Source organism: Argiope bruennichi, chromosome X1, assembly GCF_947563725.1.
Source record: "Argiope bruennichi chromosome X1, qqArgBrue1.1, whole genome shotgun sequence".
NCBI classification, from domain to species: domain Eukaryota; kingdom Metazoa; phylum Arthropoda; class Arachnida; order Araneae; family Araneidae; genus Argiope; species Argiope bruennichi.
Window position 1 is genome coordinate 7300266 of NC_079162.1, and position 24841 is coordinate 7325106.

Below are 24841 nucleotides of genomic sequence, written 5' to 3' on the forward strand. Positions count from 1 at the left end.
TTCAGTTACTTTAGATGCGGACGAAATGATTTTCCTTTTGAAAGCAAGGGATTTTTTTATTAATAAAACCTTAATTTTTACTAAATAAATAAATTTTTATACCAGAGGCATTGCTTGATTATTAGTGATCCCAGATAAATTTTTAGAGCGAGGCTCGTAAAAAATTGTTTACACATCATCTATTACTAATTGTATAAATAATTCATTTTCTTTGATACTGAATTCCTATTTATAATAGCACTAATTGGCTTTAAAATATGTTATAATTTAAAAGGAATATGTTATAATTTAAAGGAACAATTTTAAAGGAAAGGAATATGTTATAATTTAAAAAGAAAAAATAATTTTGTGTTTATTGACATTTTTATTTAACACAATTAAGAAAACACTTGGCTATAGGAATCTGTAATTTTATTTTTCTGACATTATTTCTCTGATTTTTTTCCCCCATCGAGTATAAGATAAGAATAGTATTTGCGTGCTTAATAATAATATCATCTGTGAATGGAACCTCTTTTAATTTGGCAGTGAAGCCACTCTTATGTGCTATTTTTTTATGCATAATAAAGATGAATCTTTATAAATATTTTAACATTTTAATGTTTATAAAAACACAATCCATAAGTTGTGTGATATAAAAATGATTCAAAACATTGAAGACAGAGCCCACTCACAGATAGTTGAAGGCAGAAATTGAAGCTAGGAATGAATTTTTCGGAATTTAAATTAGATTTTTAATGAAATAAAATTAATAAGACATTTTAAAATTTTACTCAATAATTTCAGGGCATATTATTCCACAAAACTATTCTACACCACTTTAAAATTCAAATAATATTATAAAACACCATACATTTTTTTAATATCATGACATGATTTATTAAATAATATACTAAAAGTTTTATAATTTACAAGTAAATTTTATGTTTTCTGAGCGATAAAACTGCATACCAAATTTCATTCATCTAACTCTTCTCTTTTTTGTAATTATAATGGATGTAAAAAAAGAGGCAGAAAAAATTTCGAAAGTGATTTTTATTTATTTACTTTTTGTGGAGGAGGATTTGATAAGGTATAAAATGAAGAAATTCTTTAAACTCTTTAAAAGTTTTTTTAAAAGTTCAATTATCAAAAAATTTGTTAAATTTTTTGGCAAATGCAATTTTTTTTTTCCAAAATTTAGTATGCGAGAAAATAAAAACTATGTCATTTTCTTCTTTCTTTTTCATGTTTCTTTCGAAAAAAATAAACTTGAAAAATAAACTCTTCGAACTTCTTTTTCTCTGTATTTCTCAGCGTATTCAACAATAATTTAAAATTGTCGTTTCCCTACAGAAATTAACTGCAAACATATTGACAACATTTATACATTTGATAACCGCTAATAGATATATAAAGTCAGATATTAGAACATAATTTGTCCTCTATAAAAATGAGATTAAATCAACATTTGGTATTCTACGTTTTCCCTTTTCAATGTGAAATAATAAAAGAAATTGAGCATTTGCTTTTAAGTCTATAATTTAATATAATATTTGCATACAAAAAATAGATATCATATCAAAAAGATAATGACTCAAAAAAAATTCTGACCTATTTCATTATATCTTTTATATTAAATAAATAGCGATTTTTATAGAAAGCATAACATTTCCATCTTGATGCAAATAATTCTTTATGAAATTATCGATCAAAAGAAAGTACGAAAAAATTTCTTACCAAATAAAACTTGCGTGTATGTTTAAATAAGTATACTTTTGGAATCTCTCCCCCCCCCCCCCCCCCAAGAATAGTATATAGTAAAAATTTATTGTAAGAGAAAAATATTTTTTTAAAAATTCTTCCAATATAATATTTACATTGCATCTAAAAATAAATCCAACATCTTCTTAATTAGTAGAAAATGTTAAAATAAAATTTTCAAATTATAGAGAAAACACATTCTAATTCATTTTATTCTGAAGCAGCTTTATTGAAATAAAAATATTAGGAATATATATATATATATATATATATGTTACTCATTTGAGAGTAAAAAGACAATGCATGAATATTTATTTTTCGTTGTAAAGTCAACTTCCAGATATTTTATTAAAGCGAACGAATCAATCCACTTCACTCTCTGTTGCAGAAAAGGTGACATAACTTATTTTTATTTGCCAAATAAATAATATATTCTGCTAACAATGCCTGTCACTTAAGAAAAATCAATTGACCTTTTTCTTCAAAATCTTATCTTAAAAATAAAAGAATATGTAACATTAAAGAAAGAAAATTTTGATTTAATATATTTTATTATTGTTATACTCATTTCATATAACACTCTTATATGAAATGATCCTATAATATTTGCGTTCTTTTAAACTACTTTCTGCAAACATTCTTTTTACTTTGCATTCTGAAAATGAATTTTCATCATTCTATATAAGCGCACTCTTACTTAGAAACTACCACCTCTAGTGCGAAGGAAAAGGGCTTGTCAAATAGCAATGAAGCGAATGAAATATTATTTATTAGTAAATACTTATATTAAAATACTTATAATTTATTATATGGTAAATTATAATAAATTAATATAACTTATTTATTAGTAAATTCAATGAGAGGATTTTTTTATATTATGATTGCCATAAGTTTATCAGTTTATTTTATGCAGAAGATATGAAAAATGTTAATATGTTTATCAATTAAAAAAAATCTATTTTCTTCCTCTTTATTTTTATTCGCACTGATTATTCAAATCTTTTTGCTCGTGCTTCCTTTTCTTATACTTTATTTAATTATAAATAGATTTTTCTAAATTTATTGCTTTATCGAAAACTCTAATTAGATATTAAATTTTAAAAAATCGACAATTACTGTTTCTTTCCGCAACTTGACAATTAGTGCATCGTTAAAAACAATGTGGTGACAGTTAATTAAAATCAATTGCTGTATAAAATTTAGAAATAAAGTAGAATGGGATGCATTCAGTTTCAATTTTGAAGAAACTTTTGGAAATAATTCAAAAATTAGGAACCGATTGAGAAATGTCTACATATGCTCAAAAAGAACAGATAATCTTATCATATTTATTACCTTATTTGTCAAAAAATTCCCAATTTTATGCAAATACAAAAATTTTGCTTTTTGGAATAAAGTTTATTATGTCTTAATTATGAAATTAAATAGAAAATATCGATTTTAATTCAGAGACTAATTTGAATTGCTGTAAGATTTCTACAAGATAATGTAATAGAATTTTTTGTACGACAATGAATAAAATGATTATTTGAGCAATCGATAGCAATAATTTTTTTTTCTTATAAAGAACAATTTTTTTCCTAGCTTTAATTGCTAATATAAAGCTAGATTTTTTTAAAAAGAGTAAAAAAGAAAAAATAATAATAATAAATAAAAGAATTGTGTTAAGATACTCTTTAGGGAATGCAGAAAGGAAGACATCTTTTACAAATTGCATTCTATATTATTGCTGATATTTGGAAATTAAAAAAAAAAAAAATTAATTTTGTATTGGCAAAATAATATATTTTAATATTTTTAAAAAAAATTTTCAATGGGTTCCTTTTAGTTTTTCCAGCCACAAACACCTTATTTAATATTACACCATATTTACAAAGATTGTAAAAATATTATTCATGAGTTAAAAAAAAAAACAAATAAGAGCATGTCCAATTTTGCTTTGATAATTAAAAATAAGCTTGCATTTTCAAGATTTTTGTAACTAAAATAGTTTCCCATTCTTTGAAGATTTCATAATAATTTTCGTATGTTTTTATATAAAGGTTAAATTTAAAAAAAAAAAAAAAAAAAAAAAAAAAAAAAAAACTAATTCTAAATAAACGATCGAAAAAATCGTCGAAACAGGTATGGGTGTAAATTCAACAACAAGAAATTAAGAGATGAGATTTTGATGAGGCTTTCTTTGACACGTTTAGATTTAGGAAAGGGAATCTTAGGTATTTTTGAAAGGAATACACAGGTGTTAGGAATTTTTATGCTTTCGTTTAGAGCATCAGAAATTGAGATAGTAATCAACTTTTTAGAGCGCGTGTTAGAAATAATTAAATAAAAAAGTGGTATTTGGATTAGGGAAATAAGAGAAAATTGTAAAATAAAATAACATGGGCTTATTTGAGGTAAAAATTAGAAAATCAATAGCGATTTAAATTAGATCACCCACCTTTTACTTAACTTACTTACTTTTAGAGTGCCTCTCTCCTCCTTGAGTACCCGACTCTATGTTTTATTTTAATAACGAAATATTTCACTATATTTGATCTACTCTTAAAGTTTGTAAACGACTTTTCTGGGCTCTCTTTATAAAAATGCAAAGTATCAGTTTTTTTAATGTATGTTATTATTTTGTTTCAGAATCTGTTATTAGCTGCCACTTTGGTCCGCGACGCTAAAAATGGGCGTCTTTCTAATTTCATCCCAAGTGATCAATGCGTCAGGTAATTAATTTTGCATTGAGATTTGATAAGAATTTTTGTAATGAATATTTTTTAAAGATTTTATAAGAATACTGTTGCTGATTCTTTTTGGGTTTAAAATAAAGCATAATAAGAATGAAATCCTGTTTCGTTTCTTTAATGTTATTTAAAGGCAATCTACCTACTATTTCTTCTAAAAAGGATGATACAAGAAATTAGACCTAAAGTTCAAATAAGTATTCCTTTTCAGTTTTTTTACTATGTTAACCAATTTTGTGATTGCTCTTTGAAGATCATTTAGTTATAAATTTTGCACGATTAACTGAAGTCATTTCGCAATTAATATCTGATTGTGATATCACTGACGTCTTCCATCTGGTTTCATATCCTTTTCAAAAGAATTTTAGATTTGTTACTGTTACTGCGCATTCTTTGAAATGAGACTCAACGTCATGTTAAATGACTCACTTTTGTCCTCTTTATTATTCTGTTAATCTTGACATTTGTAGTATTTTGTGTGCAATTGGATGGTAGACTCCATTTTACTTTACAGCTCTCTTGGTGATGTCCTGCCATAATTTAGAATGCGACATCTCTTCATGTCCATTTGTATTTCTGTACTTCATATGCTCTGAAAATTGACGTTGCGGATTTACATGAAATTCATTTTTACGGAGTAAGTTAAATGAATCCGAGATAAGATTTTTGGAATGAAAGAAGACATTTAAAAAGAAAAATCATTTGTTTTTCTGTCCATTCAATATCGCATTTTATCTGTTATTAAATTAGTTATTCTGGAATTTCAATTTGATCTAAGAGGTTAAATCGTATCTTATTGATTGAAATAGAAATGGTGCAAACAGGCTGCTGTGATTGTTTTTATTAAAAAAACTGACTATAAAATATTATGCTTTCATTTATCTAATTTTAGTCTACATTTTAAAATCTCATTTACCTAAATTTTTCTCCTTTAGACTATATCTCATTTATCATCACTGGGGACTCAGTTACATGTTATACTTTTTCATTGTACTGCACCATGTAATAGCAGTGTGTGAAGATCCAGCAGTTAATGGCTACCTTCTTCCTTACTGGGTAACTGATAATGCTTGTAATAAATTAGCATTATTTCTGTATTATCCTTCATAAGCAGTAATAAATTAATTTTTGATAACCCTGAAATGACTTTAGTATTATTTTTGCCTAATGCAATAATCAGTAGAATGCATCAGTATTGTAGTCCAAAGTTCCGAATTTATAAGATGTAAGTTATTTACAGACACTCTGCTGAACCACATTGCTTAAAAGTGATATTTTACCAGCAATTTTGCTTTGACACCCCCTTTTCATTTCTATATAAATTTCATTTGTCGTCTAAATTCTTTAGAATATTTCTGCTAATCTTATATAAATTTAAAAAAAAACACACACTTGGTGGCATTTGAAAATTATCTGGATCTTGATTCGTATCTCTTGCTGTAGAATTTTTAGTGCGTGAAATAAAATGCATATTTTTTTATTTTAGTCAAATTTAAAGGAAATGATCCCGGATTTTCTTCAATCTCAATCATTTTTATTTATTTCTAAAAAAATAATAAAGGATTTCTTTTTTTGCTAAAATAAATCAGATCCAACTTGTAATATCTACTGAATTAGTATGTAGTGCTTTGGATTTCGGAAGAAAATTGTTTATGCCAAAATAGCGTCATATGACATTATTTGCAGAATTCAAGATAATCTTCTGTGATTTCTAAATTATGTTGTTTGTGTTGATGAGCACTAGCTAATTTTTAAAATATAGTTTCGTAAATCATACTGTCAAAATTTCTTGACAAATCTTATCAGTTATCGACATGACTTACCAGAAACTATAGTTTGTCAAGAAGTTAATAAACAAGAGAGAGATGTTTGAAAGTAATAAGTTGTAAATTTCTTTGGCGGTTGTCATCTTTGCTACTTATTCTAAGATACTTGAGATTTTCGTTGTAGGTAGTCAACGGCTATTCACTCGCTACAGCAATGATCGTTATTTGTCTACAAACAAAAAAATTATATGCTAAGAGTAATTTTTCAGATCACAATATAAAAATTCAGAAATTGATTCTTGAATTCACTTTCATCAACAGAGGCAGCTCGTGTTTAAATTGTCCTGATAACTTTTGTGTAAATTAAATTAAGCCATTTTTAATTAATTTTGAATTATTATAGAATTTAAAAACTCACTGAAAATATTTGATGTGGTGACGGTTATTTTTATAAAGAGTTTTAATTAATTTAAAAAGAGTTTCTTATTTATTTTTCTACATCTTTTACCCTTGTTTACAAGAATTTAGCTTACAACTGAACAATAAAAGAATTAATTGAAAGTTGTAATTTGATTGTCGGTTCTTATTTATTACAGCCTAATTCTGGAGACTTGTCCTTAGATAATCGATTTGAATAATTATATAGGTTTTTTTTGTATTTTTAAAGTAAAAAATAATGAAAATATTTTCATTCATTTATTTTTGGATTGTTTCAGAGTATTAAATTGTTGCATTTCATGTTTACTCTCAGTGCAGATGGCTGATCTATATTGTGTTTCTACAAAACACTTGACATATTGTTTTGAGTATGCATGTCAATTCGTAGAAAGTGTTGTTGATTTAGTAGAAAATGTCCTTATCACTTTATCTTTTCAGGTGACTATGTCTGTTGAATTTGCATGCATACTGTTCTACCTCTTCAGACTTCTTCATTGTGCATCTTTTTTACCACCTGAAACTTTTTGCAGAGACAAGAAAAATATTTTAGTTCTGGCTTCTATTATTCTGACAGCCATTGATATGTCTTGTTATATTGGATTAGTTAATGCAGGTTACGAACATATTGCATATCGCTGGTCTAGACCTTTGAGACCTTTGTTTATTGTGAACTTCAGTGAAAGCAAGCAAGTAAGTAATATTTTTTAATTAATATATTGTTCTCTATGGCTGTTAATTTCGTAATGTAAAAAAGTAATCACATCTCACTATCATGTTCTGATAGGTTAGGTGTATTTTTAGATGCCGAACCAGTGGCTCTCAATTTCTGAGTACGGCAACTTGAGTGTTATAATTATACCGTAAATGACTACATTAATAAATGATGCTAAATGTGATTTATTGGCTGATCTTAACATATAAGTATTTCATGTTGGATATTGGTAAGTGATGGAATTGTAGATAACATTAAGTATATTCAGGAATAATTTTTGTGAGTATCTGGAGTTGGGGAAGAATAAGTCCATAAAAATAAATAACGTCTTATATAAATTTATTCACGCTAATGACATATTAAAAAAAGGATAAGTTTGTAAATAAGCATATTGTTATTTTGATGAAGAATATTCATGGGTTTTCTAGAGATTTTCTTTTAAAAATTCGAATATTTTCTTCATTAATTATTTGACATATAATTTCCACATATTATTCTTTCTGCGAAATTATCACCATCAATAAATAAAATAATTTCTTTTATTATTCTTTATTTTTCTTTTAGGTTCGCAGAGCTTTTAGAAATATACGCAAAACCCTTCCTGATATATTAAATGTGTTGATTCTCTTTTTTTTGAGCATTTCTTTGTTTTCTTTAATGGCCCAGAAGTTGTTTCAAAAAAGGTTGGTGACTTATGTTTTTTGTGTAGTTTAAGTGAAAATATTACGTGTGTTTTTCTCACTTAAAAAACCATTTTTATTTTGAAAGTATTCTTGCAAAATCAAAGGGGCTGGTGACTATCACAAAAGTAGTAAAACCCATTTTTTCCCACTCTCCGTTTATATATTATCGTACTTCATATGTTTCTTCAGAGTAGATAAATCTTAAATGAAATGAATTATTTAGCTCCAGTAATCATTCGCTTCTAATCCATATATGAATATGAAAGTTAAAGCTAAATTTTTTTAAATATTATAAATTATTCCTGTGACATTAACTTGTAAATTTTAAAAATGCATGCCGGAGAATCACAAATAATCTTTCGATAGAACTAGATAATTCTGCATTTAAGTTATGGCTTTAAAATATACAGTTCATGATTTATAATTAATTAATAATGCATCCTGATCCATTGGCTTCTTATTCATATATCGATTCATTTACTTAACAGTGTTTTTGGTTCTTCTTTATTTCTGTCCGTAATCATACTTTTTATAAACCTGGTTACAATTTTACTTTTGGAAATCTTAAAGAATTCAGTATACATATTGCTGATATGATATTGTCTTTCTTTATGTATGTAGTGAATAATTTTTTAAATATTTTTTTCATTCGAAGGGATCAAAATTTGAAGTATGATATATCAGGTATTAAATATGAAATTAAATATGAATATTAAGAGATGGGGGAAAACTAAAGGTCATAAGAATGGCAGATCTCCTTCTCTACTTAAATTCTAATCAGGATGCAAAGGCTAGTGAAGGTTTCCGATTTTTCATAAAATGTCTTCTGTTGTCTTATTTTAATGATTATTACGAACGGAAACAACATTAAATACTTCTAAAACGATGCTATCGAATTTCAAACACACTTCTCCGTCTGGTAGAAAATATTTTAAGCAGTTGTGTATAGTCTTATTTTTCAATATGGTAATTCAATGTTTATAAGAAGTTTTTCATTCAAGCTAATTTGCGTATTTTCACTCACTGTGCTCAAACTTTTTTAATTTTCTTTTCGGTATCAAATGTTTATAATAGTAATAGTAATAATAATAATAATAATAATAAAGACGTGTATGTAATGTAATGCAATGAAAACAATTTTCAAGAGAACTGTAGTTGATCCAAAGAGCTTTTAGACTTTCAATAGTTTAAATATATTTAATTAATAACATTTAATTAATTATGTTAAATATATTTAATGATTCATTCATGAAGGTCATGGTTTGAAAGTACATGGTCATTTTGATTATGTTACTTGCAATTGTGTGTGTGACTTATTAATGTCTTTGTGGAAAGAGAGCATCAAAATCTGAATAGAACTTTTTATAGCATCGAAATGGAGGTATATCAGTAAATAGAAATGAAATAAATAAGCAGTTTCTGATTCGGTATTTTGAACTGGCACGTGAAAATCACTGGGAGAAAGTTGCCCAGCTGTCATGGTGAAAGTATATTGATTATACTTTGAAAACGCAAGTAAAAAAGATTTATATACGAAAAGTGAATTGTGGTAATTTCGATGTTTCTAAACTCGATTTTTTCTCTGTAAATGTTGGAATGTTTTTAATTCCTTTTTCTTTTTTAAATCTTTGAATATTTTTTAAATATAATTTTAAAATATTCCATATTATTCAGAACTGTTTTGGTTATTTCAATGTTAAAACAAAAAAAGTAATTTAGTTTTTGTCCTAAGTTGTTTTTTTAATTAAATTTGCTTTAGTCATATTTTTGAAAATGATAATAATTTCTGGCCTCCATTTATGATATGATTGATATGATATACTCAATAAAAAAAAAAAAAAAAATTCTAATTATTTTTAAACTTGGCACATGTTGCAAGTGTACCACATTGTTTAATTTGAAGTTTTAGTGTATAAAATCTTTTCATAGTACCATCTATAGTTTATTATAATTTTTCATTAAGCTTTTTAAAACTATCATTATTATTACTTCATTACTTATTAAATTATTCATTTAAGCTGTTAATTTAATTAACGTTTACTTAAAACGGTTAAATACAAAAATGTTTTATATTAGCCAATATCCATCAAACGCCCTATTTCATCCAAAGCCGGAATGTAAGAGACCGAAATGAAATTGTTAGGATGTATTTATTTAATATTGTTGTGACAATATTATGAGTATTCAAAGTGAGAAGGTTCTTAAATAGTTTAAAGCTGAATAAATTGAGCCGGATAAATTTATCTTTGACAAAGGAGATGAAATATACTAATATAATATACTAATACTTAAGAATAAGATTTCTGCTATGACTTTAACTTATATATATTTTCTCTCTCTGACTGGCACACAATTTTAACATTTTTTTGTAAACGGCCCTACTATAGACATCTAACATAGTAACCTGCTGTTCTCAAATTTTAGAGTAATTTTAAGTAAGAATAATTTTTAGAAATTGGTATGTATATCTTGTCTTGCATTGTAGCATTTTTTTTTTTTGGCTTTAGGATAACAATATCTGAAAGAATAAATGCTCTTATTCTCCTATGGTCTATCGGTTTTGTTTATTAATTGGTTTGAATTAATTCTGATTAAGTATTAGAATTCAAAACTGTTGATATTTAATATATTTTCCCATGTTTGAAATAACTCCCCCCCCCCCCCTTAAGAATTTTGCTCATTGTTTTTAAAGATATATTTAAGTTCTGATTATTACTTAATGTTCTTGCTTCATATTTTTACTTTCTGGCTAAATGAATTTCTTTTAAATTTGTAGAGATTTGAAGTACCCTGACGGAAAGCCCTATTTTACCAATTATCTTGATATATATTTTCAGTTATATGTTTTAGTTACAACAGCTAATAATCCTGATATTATGTAAGTATAAACAGCTTAATATGTTTATATGATCTATATTCAAAGCTTTGTTTTATTCTAGTGTATTAATTGTTGGTTACTATTATTGTTTTTCAAACTTAACCTCGACTGTTTTTGTAATAGATTTCAAAGGAGAATTCGATATAGGCAGAACTGCAATACCACATTTCATAATTGAAACAGCATTAGAAGTCAATCTCATTTTAAATTATTCTAATCCTTTACGACGAAGATCATTAAAATTTTCGAAATAGAATGAAAAAACATAATCAATGTGATAATAGATTGTATACACATGGATTTTACAGTCATTTTTTTTTTAATTTGCCTCCTTTCGCGGGGGGTGGTAGGACACCGCCAGTCTAGATCATCTCTGTGTAAGAAAATCTTTCGAAATCAGTGTGTAAATTCCTTATGACAACAGCAGTAATTATGAATATTTTAGATTTATATACACTTTTATTCATGTTCTAGGTAATTTGAAGCATTTAAAATTTTAAATATACAAGAAATAGTATATTTACTACAAATTTTTTAACTAAATCTTATAAATATAAATAACTGAAAAATAAGAACTATTTGAATTTAATACAAATTATAATTTAATTCAACTAAAAATAAAAATTATCTAACTAAAATGCTAAAAATAAATATTTATTATTAAATTTCATTAATTAATTATTAATTTTATTAGTTAATATAGTGAAAAATATCAAATAAAAAACAAAATTAAAAATAACTTATTACTTGGCAGGGAATTTCTCAAAGCACGTGGGAGTGTCTTTTCGTCTAACACTTAATGGGAAATTTTTTTATACATTGCACAATTTTTTGGAGAGGGACACTTGATGTTTATATATGTTGAACATTTTCTTTTCTTTTTTTCTTTTTCTTTTATCTTTCGCTTTACTATTTTTACATGCTGAATGTAATAATAATAACTGTAAAAAAGTTTAAATAAAAAAAATTGTCTGTATAAAACTAAATATTTACAGAAAAAGATAGCGAAAAAAAAAATAAAGCAGAATATAAAGGTGAAACATAAGTAATAGTCTAGGGGAAAAAAAAAAAAGGCAAATCTTAAATGTGACATGTTTTCTGGCTTCAAACAAGGGGAACGAGTGTCCGTCTGAAGATTTCTCCGGTCGACGGACGGTGTCCTCAAATGAGGACACCCGTGAATCAGCTGATTTAGTTCGCTCTTAAATTAACTTGAAGATTAAACAAAGTTGCGCTTTAAAACCTCATGGATATTGTAGGAAAATGAGCGATTGATTTTGATAAAATTTCATTTTTTAAGAGGTCAAAAAATTCCCAAATTTGGGGGGAAAAATTGGGGTATTTTAAAAATAAAATTAATGCCATAAAAGAAACGAAAATTGCTCATCCTGCCTTCTATTTTTCTGAAAGGGAGACTAAATGCTATTTTCCAGCAATTTTTGGGATCTTAAAGCCAATAGTTTTTTATAGAAAGTTTTAAATTTGGTGTCCTCTTTTGCGATCACTGCCGTTGAAAGGTTTAAAGTAGCATTATTAGTTAGCACTGTAAACTCTATGCACAAGACATATGAGGATTGAGATACAGCTCTTATAAAAGTTTTTGAATTTCAAGAGAAAAAATTTGTTCTTCAAACATTAGTGATCGCGCTTGTAATATATTATTAGAATGGAGTATATAATCTGACAAATTATTGCAAGTTTACAACCTATTAAAATTTTTTCTAGATTTTTTTAGCATATAAATCGTACTATTCAATGAGAACTTTAAATAGTAGGATTTGATATCTTTGTGCAGTTGGGGAGCTTTTTTTTTTTTAAAAAAAAAAAAACCTTTAGCAGAAAATAAATTCTTTAAGATATAATTTATACACCATTTACTGAGTGTACAATATCTGAAAACCAAGTTTTAAGAGTCCTTCTTAGTCAGTAACGATGTCATCTAAATTATGGCTTGAGAAAATTACTTTTTTCAAATTCTGTGTTTGATTTTAATTACTTATCTTGTATTCTATTATGTTTGATTTTTAAGAACAATAATAATAAATGCATGAATAATAAAACCACATCTGCCTTTATCAGATCTAAAAGATTGAATGGAGCAATTGAGATTATTGCAAGACAATTCGAGACTTATTGTTTTTTTGTTATTGGTCAGTAATGACATCATTAAGATGATGGTGAAATGATAAATTGTTTTGATATTTAGTAATATTTACATTCCGTTTTGAAAAAACTGGAGGGTTATTTGGGGTTGGACCTAGTAATTTTGAACTGCGACTACATAACGAGAATACACCTGAGTTGCCATCTCGTTTTCAAAAGTTACGCAGGGCATCTGCGAAAGGACAAGTTTACTTCTTTATATTAGGTTTAAAATGCACCACATCTACCTGATCCCCCATATGTGGAATCGGACTTTAAACCATGAATCATCTGGTTCCGAAGCTGGGGGGTTCCCACCGGATCACCACGATGTCCGATTTTTTTTGAAAGTTCTATTTTTTTCTGTATTTTTTGGCATGATATTACATTTTGATTGATAACTGATATAAAAAATTAAAAAGGAGACTTGAATGCTTCGAAATACGGAAATTGCTTTTCTTTTCAATGAAAATACGAACAACGTTATGCTCTCAGAATTTTTTTTTTTTTTTTTGTGCAGCAACAATACATGAGTATCCCTTCTTTATAATCAGGACACACTTGTAGGTGCAGTGATATATTAAATAATATAAATCTTACCTAATTCAGATCAGACAAGGTAATCGCTACAAATGAACCAGTTTACACCATAGCGAAATAGATACAATGGCATTTTCTAAATAAACATGGTGACGATAAAATTATAATCTTAATCAGAGTTCTGTATATTGAGATATGATGGTTTCCCGTAAATGTTTAAATGACAATGGGTAGATGAACAATCTCTATGCAGGTGCCTCAGATATCTCTAAATCGTATTTGACATTTTCACATATTACAAGAACTAGATATATGCTCATTTTGCTTCTAACTATTGTGTTATTGCATTTCCTTCAAAATCAGGCATACAAGAAATACTGCAAAGAATATTTAAGAATAATAGATATAGAATAGAATAGAATTTTAATAGAAAAAACATAGGGTTTTGGAACCTCCTCAATTCAGTTATTGGAATAATTTTATAGAGTTTGAGTCATTGTGACTTCAAATATATTTAAATGCTCGCTTTGTAACTTCAAGCTATTTGTTATCTAAATATGGCCTGTACACACAGCTTATATTGTTCCTCTTCATTTGTTTGAGGTCTTCAAGAAATGTCAGATGCACTTTGACAATTCATGAGCAATAAAACCACATTTGCCTTTTCAGCCATGTTTGATGTTCAACTGAGGATGAGAAACTGAATAACAAGAAAATTAGAGGTCAAGGAAAAGCTGTAGAAATCTAGATTTGTGAAACTGTTCTTCTAAAATGGTTGTATCGGGTACTGATATTTGCAAAATAATTATAGTTTGATAATGCCGTCAATGCATTGGCGGGTGACCTACCAAATTTATTTCGTGGAGATTCAAAAACATTTACCTACAGATTTAAAAATCCTGTAAATTTTATGTTAAATATTGTAAACGAGGAAAGAAATCCGATCCAAGACGTCATTTAATTTTCATTGAAAGAAGAAATCCTATTATTTCGAAGAATTGGAGGCATTGAATTCATCTGATTAAGTTCAAATAAACATAAGAGCGCACTTAACCAGAAGTGAACATTTAATATATTATTTCATTAGAAGAAATAATATTTATATTTTCTCTGCTTTAGTAAAAAGCATGCTGTACACAAAGGCAAAAAGTAGTTATTCTGCTTAATTTTTGGCAAGATATATTTAGATTCTCATAATGGAAAGTCAAACAACAAATTATTTTTCACCAGTAAGATTCGACTTTTTCTATCCTCTATATTTGATAATGGTAGACGGAGAAATCCTAGTAAGGAAGATATTATCAATTGTTTAGAAAACTGTTTAGAAGAAAGAAGCAGGAAACCAAAGCAGTACTGCAGCTATAGTAGATGGTGCAGTAACAGTTCAATTATTTATTTCAAGCAAGAAATTACTGTATTGATATCTTTAAGTTAATCATTTATACCTTATTCTGGCATGTAACGAGAATCGATGTAGCATTCGATATGTATAATCTTTTATCCATGACATCTGTTTATTGTCGATTAGAAATAATAGAAATCCCTGAAAACACCTTACAATAATTTCATACTATTAGATGAGGATAAAACAAATTTCACTTCCTAGCGCTAGAGCTTTTAGTAAAACATAACATTGCTTTCACACTAACAGGGTTGCTACTAGGAGAACTTGGAAAATCGCAAAAACCCAAGGAATTTAAAAATCTACAAAAAAAAAAAAAAAAAAAATGCAGCGGAATTTGAAAATTCTCATAAAAACCGGGAAAAATACAGAGAATTTTAAATTTCTTAGTTATTTTTTTCCCATTTAAAAAATGCCGATCTCTAAAGATCGCAAGGTTAAACGATCTTAGTCATAGCTTCCAAAAACAAAACAAAACCATTCGCAATTTGTACTGAAGAAACTCACTCCTTTGCAACTCTCTCCCTCTTTTTTCTGTATACGTAGATAATTTCAGTTTCGATTTGAGAGACAGTTATTATTTTCCTATTAGATTCCCGAATTGCAGCTAATGAGCATGCGCGAGACTTCTGTAACTGCGTGAAAGAAATAGAATGCAATTTTTTGGCGAGAACATTCAATTTGCGGAAAACAGCGCGGTGGTGTTTAGTGTTACCATACTTGAGTTTATTGAATGGTTTGTTTATTATTTGAGAAACTGAGCTTATTCAAAGTAGATTAGAGAAATTTTTTTAAAAAATGAGCTGTTTAAATCCTTATTTAATATAGAGTGTATGGATAAAAAAATGAATCCTGATTTTGCTGAATGTGTTCGAGCTCCACAAAATCCATTAGTTGCGTACTGTTCGCTTTGTAAAAAGATAATAAACTTAAGTAATATGTGAGAACAGACACTTGCTAGTCATTCTAAATGAGGAAAGCATAGAAGACTGCTTGCCAGTTCAAAAGATCCATCATTGATGTTGAACTTGTCATCTTTACCTCTATTCCTTTTAGATACTGTGTCAAATCCGAAAACGTCAAATTTAATGCTCGAAAATAAACTGATTTCGAAATTTTTGGTTAATGAACAATAATTTAAAGCTGCATTTTTATGGACATTAAAACTTAGTTCGTCACATTCGTTCTTTAATGCATTTAATGGTATAGCGGAAATATTTTCACATATGTTCACTGAAAGTGAAATAGCTAAAAAATGTATGTTAGACCGTACAAAAATGCCTTATCTTATTTGTTAAGGCTTATCACCATGAAACTGATGGCTGAAAAATCTGTAGAAGTTGCAGAAATTGATGTCCAATTACATGAATTGACAAAAGTGAATAAATAAAAAAAGCAATCCTGCTTTGTAATGTTTTTGTTAAGTGATCATTAAATGATTGTATCATGATAGCAAAGATTTTTGTATTTTATTTCACCCGAGTCCCTAATTTTGTGCAGTTTACAGTTAAAAAGCATGAAAGGTAATATATCTCCCCTTAATATGTCTTACTAAATTATAGATAATAAACAAAGAGAAAACTTTTTGTATGTAAATATAAACCTTCTTTTAATATGCTATTATTTCGAATGACGTTAAATTGTTGCTTCCTTTCTTTGCTTTTTCCCACTGCTTAAAATCAGATTTCATTGCAACTAGCACATGACTGCTATTTGCGCATTTCCTCATATCTTGAATATACATACAGGGAAAAAAAAGAGAAAACACAGAGAATTTTTTTGCAGATTTGAGTGGTAACCCTGCTCTAGACAAGACAAAAGTTATTTTAAACATTAAAGCATACATTTAATCAGAATTTCTTCTACATCTGGTTATTGTCGATTAGGAATAACAGAAATCCATGTAACAAAATCCGTAAAAAATTCTTACTATAACTTCTTACTATAAGATGAGAATAAAATAAACTTCACTTCTTAGCGCTTGTGCTTTTACTAAAACTGTTAGAGAAATACCATTGCTTTCACACAAGAAAAGAGAAAGTTATTTCAAACATGAAAGATGAATTTCTTTTACATAACATGAAGTAGCTGGCTTCTTCTTTACATAAAATGATCATGACCATATTAGTGGATCCAGATGTTACTGTTTTTGGCAATAGGGTGTACTGAATATCGGATTCATTTGGATCAAGGAAAAAAAAGAATGGTTACCCTTTTTGATATAAGTTCTCGAATGGCTTCGGAAATAATCTACCAAGAATATATTCAATCACAGGATAGACTGTCTCGATATTTTGTGCTTTACATACAAAAGTGCACAATCCTGGAAAGTTTTGATTCCCATGGCATAAATAATGCCATGATGTCTACCGACCGCGAAATATTCAGGGAATTCCAGGAGATCTAGAAAAATCAGAGAAATTTATTCTAAAACTGTAATTTTTAAAAATTTTATTAATTCTTATCGGATTCGACAATTCACTAGTAATTTTTTCATAAGTAGAATGAAACATCGTTAGCAGCCAATGGAAATCGAGTATTTACTGACACTTCGATATAATGATTAAAAGATATACTCCTTCGTCGCGATTTCTTACATAATGTTATAGTATAATAGTGGCATTTCGATGGTATTGTAATTTTTTAATTCATCATTTTTAGATCGAGTAGTGATTGAGCAATGTAGCACTCGTACTTTTAGTCAGTGAAGTTAAGGAACAGTAAAGTTGGTTATATTAACATTTGGAACTGTAGTGAAGAAAGCAGATTAATCATTGTATCTAATTTATTGCATATACGTATAAATTCTTTAAGATTACATTTGCTTTTTTTTTCAAAACATAATTAGCGAAAATAGATTTCCCATTTCATTCTTTGGAAAAAGTAGTAGACCAAATTCCCATTATTGTTTTCAGTTTTAAAAGGCCCTTTTTTATTGAAAAAAAAAATAAATAAAATCGACCGTTTTATTTTCCCATCTATAAACGTGCTATGAACACGAAAATATGAATTTTGTGTTATTAATATTTAAAGTTATTTTAAACTAGATGTAAAATAAAGAATTAATTTATTATTAACTATGTATTATGCCTGAATTACTTATTTTTACTTCTTGGAGATCTTTTTGCTGAATCGGAGCTTATACTTTCTTCAAGCATTTTTCTTATGTTTATCTTGTGTAGGCTTCATTTTCTCTGAGTATTTGGAAATTTAAATGGGGATCTCTTGGTAAAGTATGAAATCTTCAAAATACCGGACAGACATTATTGCTAACATTTTCTTCCAAGATTTAAAAAAATTTCTGTATATCTTTAAAAAAATTTCTACATTAAACAAAATGTTACTAAATTTCAATATAATACAAAGCACATTGAGTTAATTTAAATTTTATTATTTCATGCATTGTAAGTACATATTTTTTGTATTTTCACAAAAATAATTTAAAAAATGTAATATTTTCTTATTCATTTTCATGTACAGTGGACGCCACTCATGAGATGCCGGTTAATGATATTATAAAAATCTTTGGGTCGGCATATTCATTTTGTGGGATCATTATATCCTTTAATGTTGGATTCCTTTTCTTCATTTTCAACCAGCATTAACAATTGGCGTTCATGGAGTTTCTTGCCCCACTTGTAAGGATTATCTAGGAGCAATGCGATAGAGTTTACATTCTTTTATCTTTACCTAGAGTGCTCTAGATTAAACATACAAATAAACCTGCCAGATCTGGTTAGAAATCTGTTGATAACTATTGTGATTTGTCACTGAATAATGATAAAAAAAATAGATTAAAAAAACCCTTTTTTTTACATTTTAAAGACAAAATTTAAATTCTTAACAAGCATAAAAATTTATCTAAAATGAATCAACGCTACGGTGCGGCACAGTGTATAGGCTCTTTCACAGAAAATTCCATAGGCTGTTTGTAAAATTTTGAAACATCGTGAGCTTTTGGATAATAAGATCACGTAATAAACGTTGATAGTTTCGACAGGGATGAATGTGTTGAAAATTCTCCAACAAATACCAGAATGATTCAAATATTTGAATTTTGAAATCTAACGTGCAGCACCGTTCAACAATTAAAAAAAAATATTACAAGTACAAATATTTTTAATTGCTATTTTTGAAAAATTATTGATCTCCGGAGGTGAATGCTTTCTTGATATGATCCAAGTATAGTTGATTTTACCTATATCAGTTAATGCTATCAAAATTCTGAAGTCCCGAAATGATCACATTAAGCAGAATCTACTTTATATATAACCAATTGCCATAAAAATTTATAAAGTTCATTCATGTCATCTCTTTTCCAAATTTATACTTATAAAAACATTTTTATACAAAAGAAAAAGAACAAAATTTCCAGTTTTCCCCTCTATATTATGCTAATGGGTAAATCATTCTGCTTATGCGATGATGTTTAGCGAGGCTATAATGTCTAATGTCTAGGCGGACACACATCTTCTGGTTTTGTATATATTGATTAGTTTATTTGCAATAAATGGGAAAAAGTTTACAAAAATGAAGCATACCTGAAACTTAATAGATGAAAATGACTTTTTTGTTTTGTTTTCTGACCGTTATATTTTATTTATACAATATTGATTTTAATTATTTTATAGCAATTTATTCAATATTGATTTTAGTTTATACCAATTTAGTTATAAACTAAAAATTATAAACTTTTTCTGTTTGTTAATTATGACATAATATCAAATGAATAAGGCTTTTAAGACATGGGATCGTGATTGTTTTATGTCAAAAAAAAAAAAAAAAAAAAAAAGATGAAAACATGCGATTTTTACGTTTTACTCAGAACTAATATATTCTTCAATTTTCCCGAATTTACCATCCGTATTACATAACGCCAAATTTTTCTATTTGAGAATTGGAAAATTACATTGTTTGAACTGTTAAACTGAACAATATGAACTGTTAATTGCTTTTTGTTGCTAATTTAAATAAATTTTTTATTCTGCAGACTGTATTGAAATTTCTTTATCTACATATTTTTGCTTACAAATAATGAAGAATCTTATGGGAGATGCCAGGAAAGTTTCTTTAGTACTGGTATTGTTCAATGCAGTGCCTACTGGACTTATTCACTTTTTATGAGGCACTGACTTTTCCTCATAGACAAAAAAAAAAAAAAAAAAAAAAAAAAAAAACCTTAATTGGATGTATATAAAGTGAAATATGAGGCTTGGATATTACATAATTCAATGATGTTCATGTAGTTTAATTTATTTATTACAGATATAAATTCGTAATTAACAGAGAATAGGATGGCCCAAAGTTGTAAGGATTCTCACTCTGGCGTTTCTAAATTGAACTATTTCAATACGTCTTTAAACCGAAGGACACCATTCTTAAATATATGAATCAGCTGTTCGTTTAAGTTTCAGTCGCCTTATGGGTCCAGTAATTGGATTTATTTTAGAAATGCGTTATGTATTATCGTAAAAAAAAAAAAAAAAAAAAAAAAAAAAAAAAACATCTGCAAACCAAATACTTTATTTTATTATAGCATTGTTGAATTATTTTGTGGAATCAAGCTTGCTTAATAATCTTCAGTTAAACTATTATCAATTTAATTATATAACTTTTGCATTATTTTTGTTTACTGAGAAGACACTTTACAGCAACTCAATAATATTCTTTTAATTGATTTTTCATATGATTTTCATTTTTAACATTAATATCTAAGCACTGTTTTGTTTTGTAATTTAAGAAATAATTTTTTTTTGAATAAACATTATACATTTTTCAGTCTTTTAAATTAATTCTAAGTTATGTATACAAGAATTTTCATTTAGACCCTGAAGAGTTTTACATGGGGTTCCTACTTAATTGTTTATATGCCATAGTTTTTTGCATAACCTCACTAAAATATGTTAATATGTTGTTGTAATACTAACTCGCATTCAAAATCAAGCATTGGTATAATCGACCTATAATGGTTAATGTTTTCAGGCAAATTAGTTTTCTGTGATATTAATTGGGTCATTTTGTAATGTAAAGTGTGGATTTGTCATCAATGCTTCTGAAGAAATTTCTTCATAACTAAAATATTTCTTTATTCTTATTTCGAATACTTATTTAACTAAAGGATCTTGTCTTGAATGCTTTTAAATCATACTGCTTTCTTTTTCAGGATGCCTGCGTATGATTCAAATAGGTGGTTTGCAATATTTTTTATTGCTTATCTCATAATATGCTTGTATATATTCATGAATATATTCCTAGCAGTGGTATACAACAATTACCGAAAGCATCTAAAAGTGAGTATTGTTTAAATGTTTTCCGCTATATGCGAGGAGATTCCAATGGCGTAGCTTTGCTCTTGGGTCTTATTGGTGATTATTTGTCCCCCAGTTATCAGTGATCGTACAAGTTTGTTATTTGCGATACGAAACGGTATATGGCTAATGAATGATTGGGCTTCATTTCTTTGGCACCAACATTACGCTTAATTTTCGGGACATTTGCGCCTTAAGGGCAATTTCGAGTAACAATAATCAAGACATGTGTCGAAAATTGTTGCTTGTTCCGCAATCGTCAAGCAACTGTTTTCTACATATTTGCTATTTTCACAACTCTGATAGTCATTAATAAACGACTGCTTATTACACATCTCACCATAGACGTTTTAATGACATTCAGAAAATTTACTGCAACAGTTGATTTCTGTTGCTCTGATCTAAATTCAGAAAAATTATGATAGATTTTTTCTTAATACCAGCGAGAAAAAGAATAAGAGATGACATTTTATGACATATCGCATATATACACTTATATGTACATTTTAATATCGCAACAAAACATATAGAATATTTGATGAAAAAAGATTAACCTTATACTATGAAACAATATAGGTCAACATCTTCTGTTTGATCACCATCATCTTGATAATTTAAGAAAATCCCCCTCCCCTCCTGCAAGGACTATTTTTTGGACTATAAACTGCAACTGGTATTTTTTTATTATGAGGTTTATTAAATATTACGTATGTAAGTGTGGTTTTAATTTTCCCCCAGAATTTATCCAGTTTATTTGTAGTTGGATACTTACTGTTGGAGTATAGCAATATAATTTTAAAAAAATTATGAACTAATTTTAGATATTAATTTCCTTTAACTAGCAATTTAGTAATTAAATTGCAGTCAATGATTTTATTTCTTTCTCATTAAATTAAATAGGAAAGTTGCAAAATCTTCGAATACAATTGATACTTTGTGGTAGTTGATTGAGGGGAAAGGGGGGGAGATCAAATGAAGGTGGCATATCTAATGAAATGTTTTAATTTCTGATATATTTTAATTTTTAATCATCTGTGAATGTCACATGTAAAATTTGTTTTGAGTTGCTAATGAAATTGGGGAAAAAAACCCGAAACAACAAACTAACATACAAACGAGCGATTTGGACTTTGTCTCAGTTTGAGTGATGAGTATGACAATCATGTTAAATGACAATACAAGCGAGAAGAGATACTTACTGAGAAGTTTATAATTAAATAAAAATAATTACCTGAATATAGGAAAATGAGGAAACTATATTACATAATAATCTGACTTTTAACGAATAATTCTTTTCCATTTTGAGATTTTCTGCATGTAATTTCGCCCTGATTTGTTTGCCATACAAGTGGTGTAATGTAAAATTGGTTGTTCTTACAAAATTTTGAAGTAGCGTTTCATGTAGGATTTAGATATAATGTATTTTGTAAAATCAGCTACATTTATTTTTCATATTAATATAAACTTGTTGTTTATTTTTTAAATTATTTTTTTAACCAATTTTTTGTATTTATAATCTAAGACAACTTAATTTGACAGTGCAGGAAGAGCAACAAAACATATTAGAACGTATTGGTCGAAAAGTTCTGAAAAGATCCTAAAATAATTTATAAATAACCGGTGTATATCAACAGACTGTTTTAAATGCTAGTATTCGATATGTTAAAAAAAGAACTTATGTTCAAAATGAATGTATATTAATTTCATGTAGCATTTTACTTATCTTTTCTTTTTGATTAAAATGATTTGAAATATGCCTTATGAATGTCCCAAAGAATAAGTATTTTATTTGGCCCTCTCGGAAGTGTCAATTTTGTTTCAAATTTAGTTGACATTTTTTCCAGTGATAAGCTGACTTGTAAGGGGATTCATGAATGTTTCGGTATTTTTTTTTATGTATTTTGAAAAGACCGTGTAAACACCATTCCTATTGGTATAAGAACTGGCTATTTGTCTTAACTCTTTTGTATGAAATAAAGAATAAAATCGTTGTTATTTTAGCTCAAAAAGGAGATATCGCTATAATAAAAATTTTGAGTAGGCGACGCCCTACCGATATATGCATGGAAAAAAGTGGAAAATTATTTTATAACTTTTTTTTTTAAACATGTATATTTATTTTACCTCTGTTACATTTGCATTCATAAAAAGATTGCAAATAGTTCAGTGCATTCATTAAATATACTTTAATCAGAGTTACAAATCAATACTTTCATTAATGTGACCATTTAAAATACTACATCATTGTATGAAATCAACAAATTTTTCTATCAGATTATTTCACAATTCTTCCTTCATTAATGTTATCTTCTTAATCAGTAATTTATTGTTTTGTAATTTTTGTAGAATAACAATAGGTCTCTAAACTTTATTTATAATGCGCATGACTTCTTAAGTTATTCTGACGAGTCATCATAATTATTGTCTGAATTGCAGTTTTTGCAAATATGAAATTTTTTAAAAGTTTACTTGATGGTTATAAACTCATTACAAATTGCGACGCTGAAGCAAATCTACATTCGAGAAGGGTACACAAAGCTTTTTGTAGTATGACTCGCTGGTTTCTTAGTTCAAAGTATCCTGTACAAGAGTCATTTTTATTTTTGTCTGTATTGATGCTGTTTTTCTTATAGCTGTGATAGTTTTCACTTCATAGCTCGTCTTCTTGTTTTGGTTTGCAAAACATTTTTTACCGGCGAATCTATTAAAATAAAACTCACTGTGTGTTTACGCTTTGACAACTTTTCTGTCATCAGCATCTGGAAACAACCCACAGGAAATAAGGCCGACAGGAACTTCTCCTTACTTCTGTCAAAATAACGGGACATAATAATAGATTTTAATAAAACATTTACTAGAGATGTAGAAGGGCCTTCTTATGATATGTATGGATCTCCTCCAGAGGCGGCGGCGGAGACGACGGGGAGACAAAACAAAGCCGACGGGGGGGGGCAAGTACAATGTCTCTCATTTTGCTTCAAAATAACTCATAATAATTAATTTTACATTTAATTAAAGAAAATCAAGTGTTATTTAGCTTCCTTTTTATTGAGCTGCTGATCCTTTCTTTCATTGTTAAAACTTTACAGAGGAATTTGTAAAAAAGTGTTCTCAGTTTCTTTTAATGACCATCAAAAAATTGTCAATATTTGAGTCTTTTTCTTTATGAGACTGTTGAGATTTAATTTCTCTGAGATATAAAATTAGAAAAAAAAAATGTTATATTCCTTTCTAGATTGTAGTATTTAGATAGAAACACAGATTGCGTCGGAATGACGTGCCATGCTAAATGAACAAACGCATGCTTTTATTTTATATCAGAAGCTATATAAAAAAAAAGTTCAAAGAAAAAAAATCTATGTTTTCACCAAAAATCGATTTTTCAGCGTAGTTCTCCCTACCTAAAATATTTGTTAAATCAGTATTGCAGCAACGAGCAGGAATTCAGATGTGTTTCGAATCCGAGAATAATATATGCGCAACAAAAATACAACAAA

General features: G+C 27.7%; 1 protein-coding gene across 2 annotated transcripts in view; it reads left to right on the plus strand.

Moving 5' to 3' along the window:
* LOC129958132 (two pore calcium channel protein 1-like) overlaps positions 1-24841 on the plus strand; it is a 113721-nt gene that overhangs the window by 23981 nt on the left and 64899 nt on the right. Inside the window, exons 2-7 of one of the 2 annotated variants that reach the window (XM_056070333.1) lie at positions 4375-4457; positions 5411-5531; positions 7118-7369; positions 7956-8074; positions 10851-10952; positions 21200-21326. In XM_056070333.1, the coding sequence (XP_055926308.1) occupies positions 4375-4457; positions 5411-5531; positions 7118-7369; positions 7956-8074; positions 10851-10952; positions 21200-21326 (804 nt within the window). Of the gene's footprint in view, positions 1-4374; positions 4458-5410; positions 5532-7117; positions 7370-7955; positions 8075-10850; positions 10953-21199; positions 21327-24841 lie in introns of those variants that run through there. The other variant, XM_056070334.1, reaches the window with a different exon arrangement.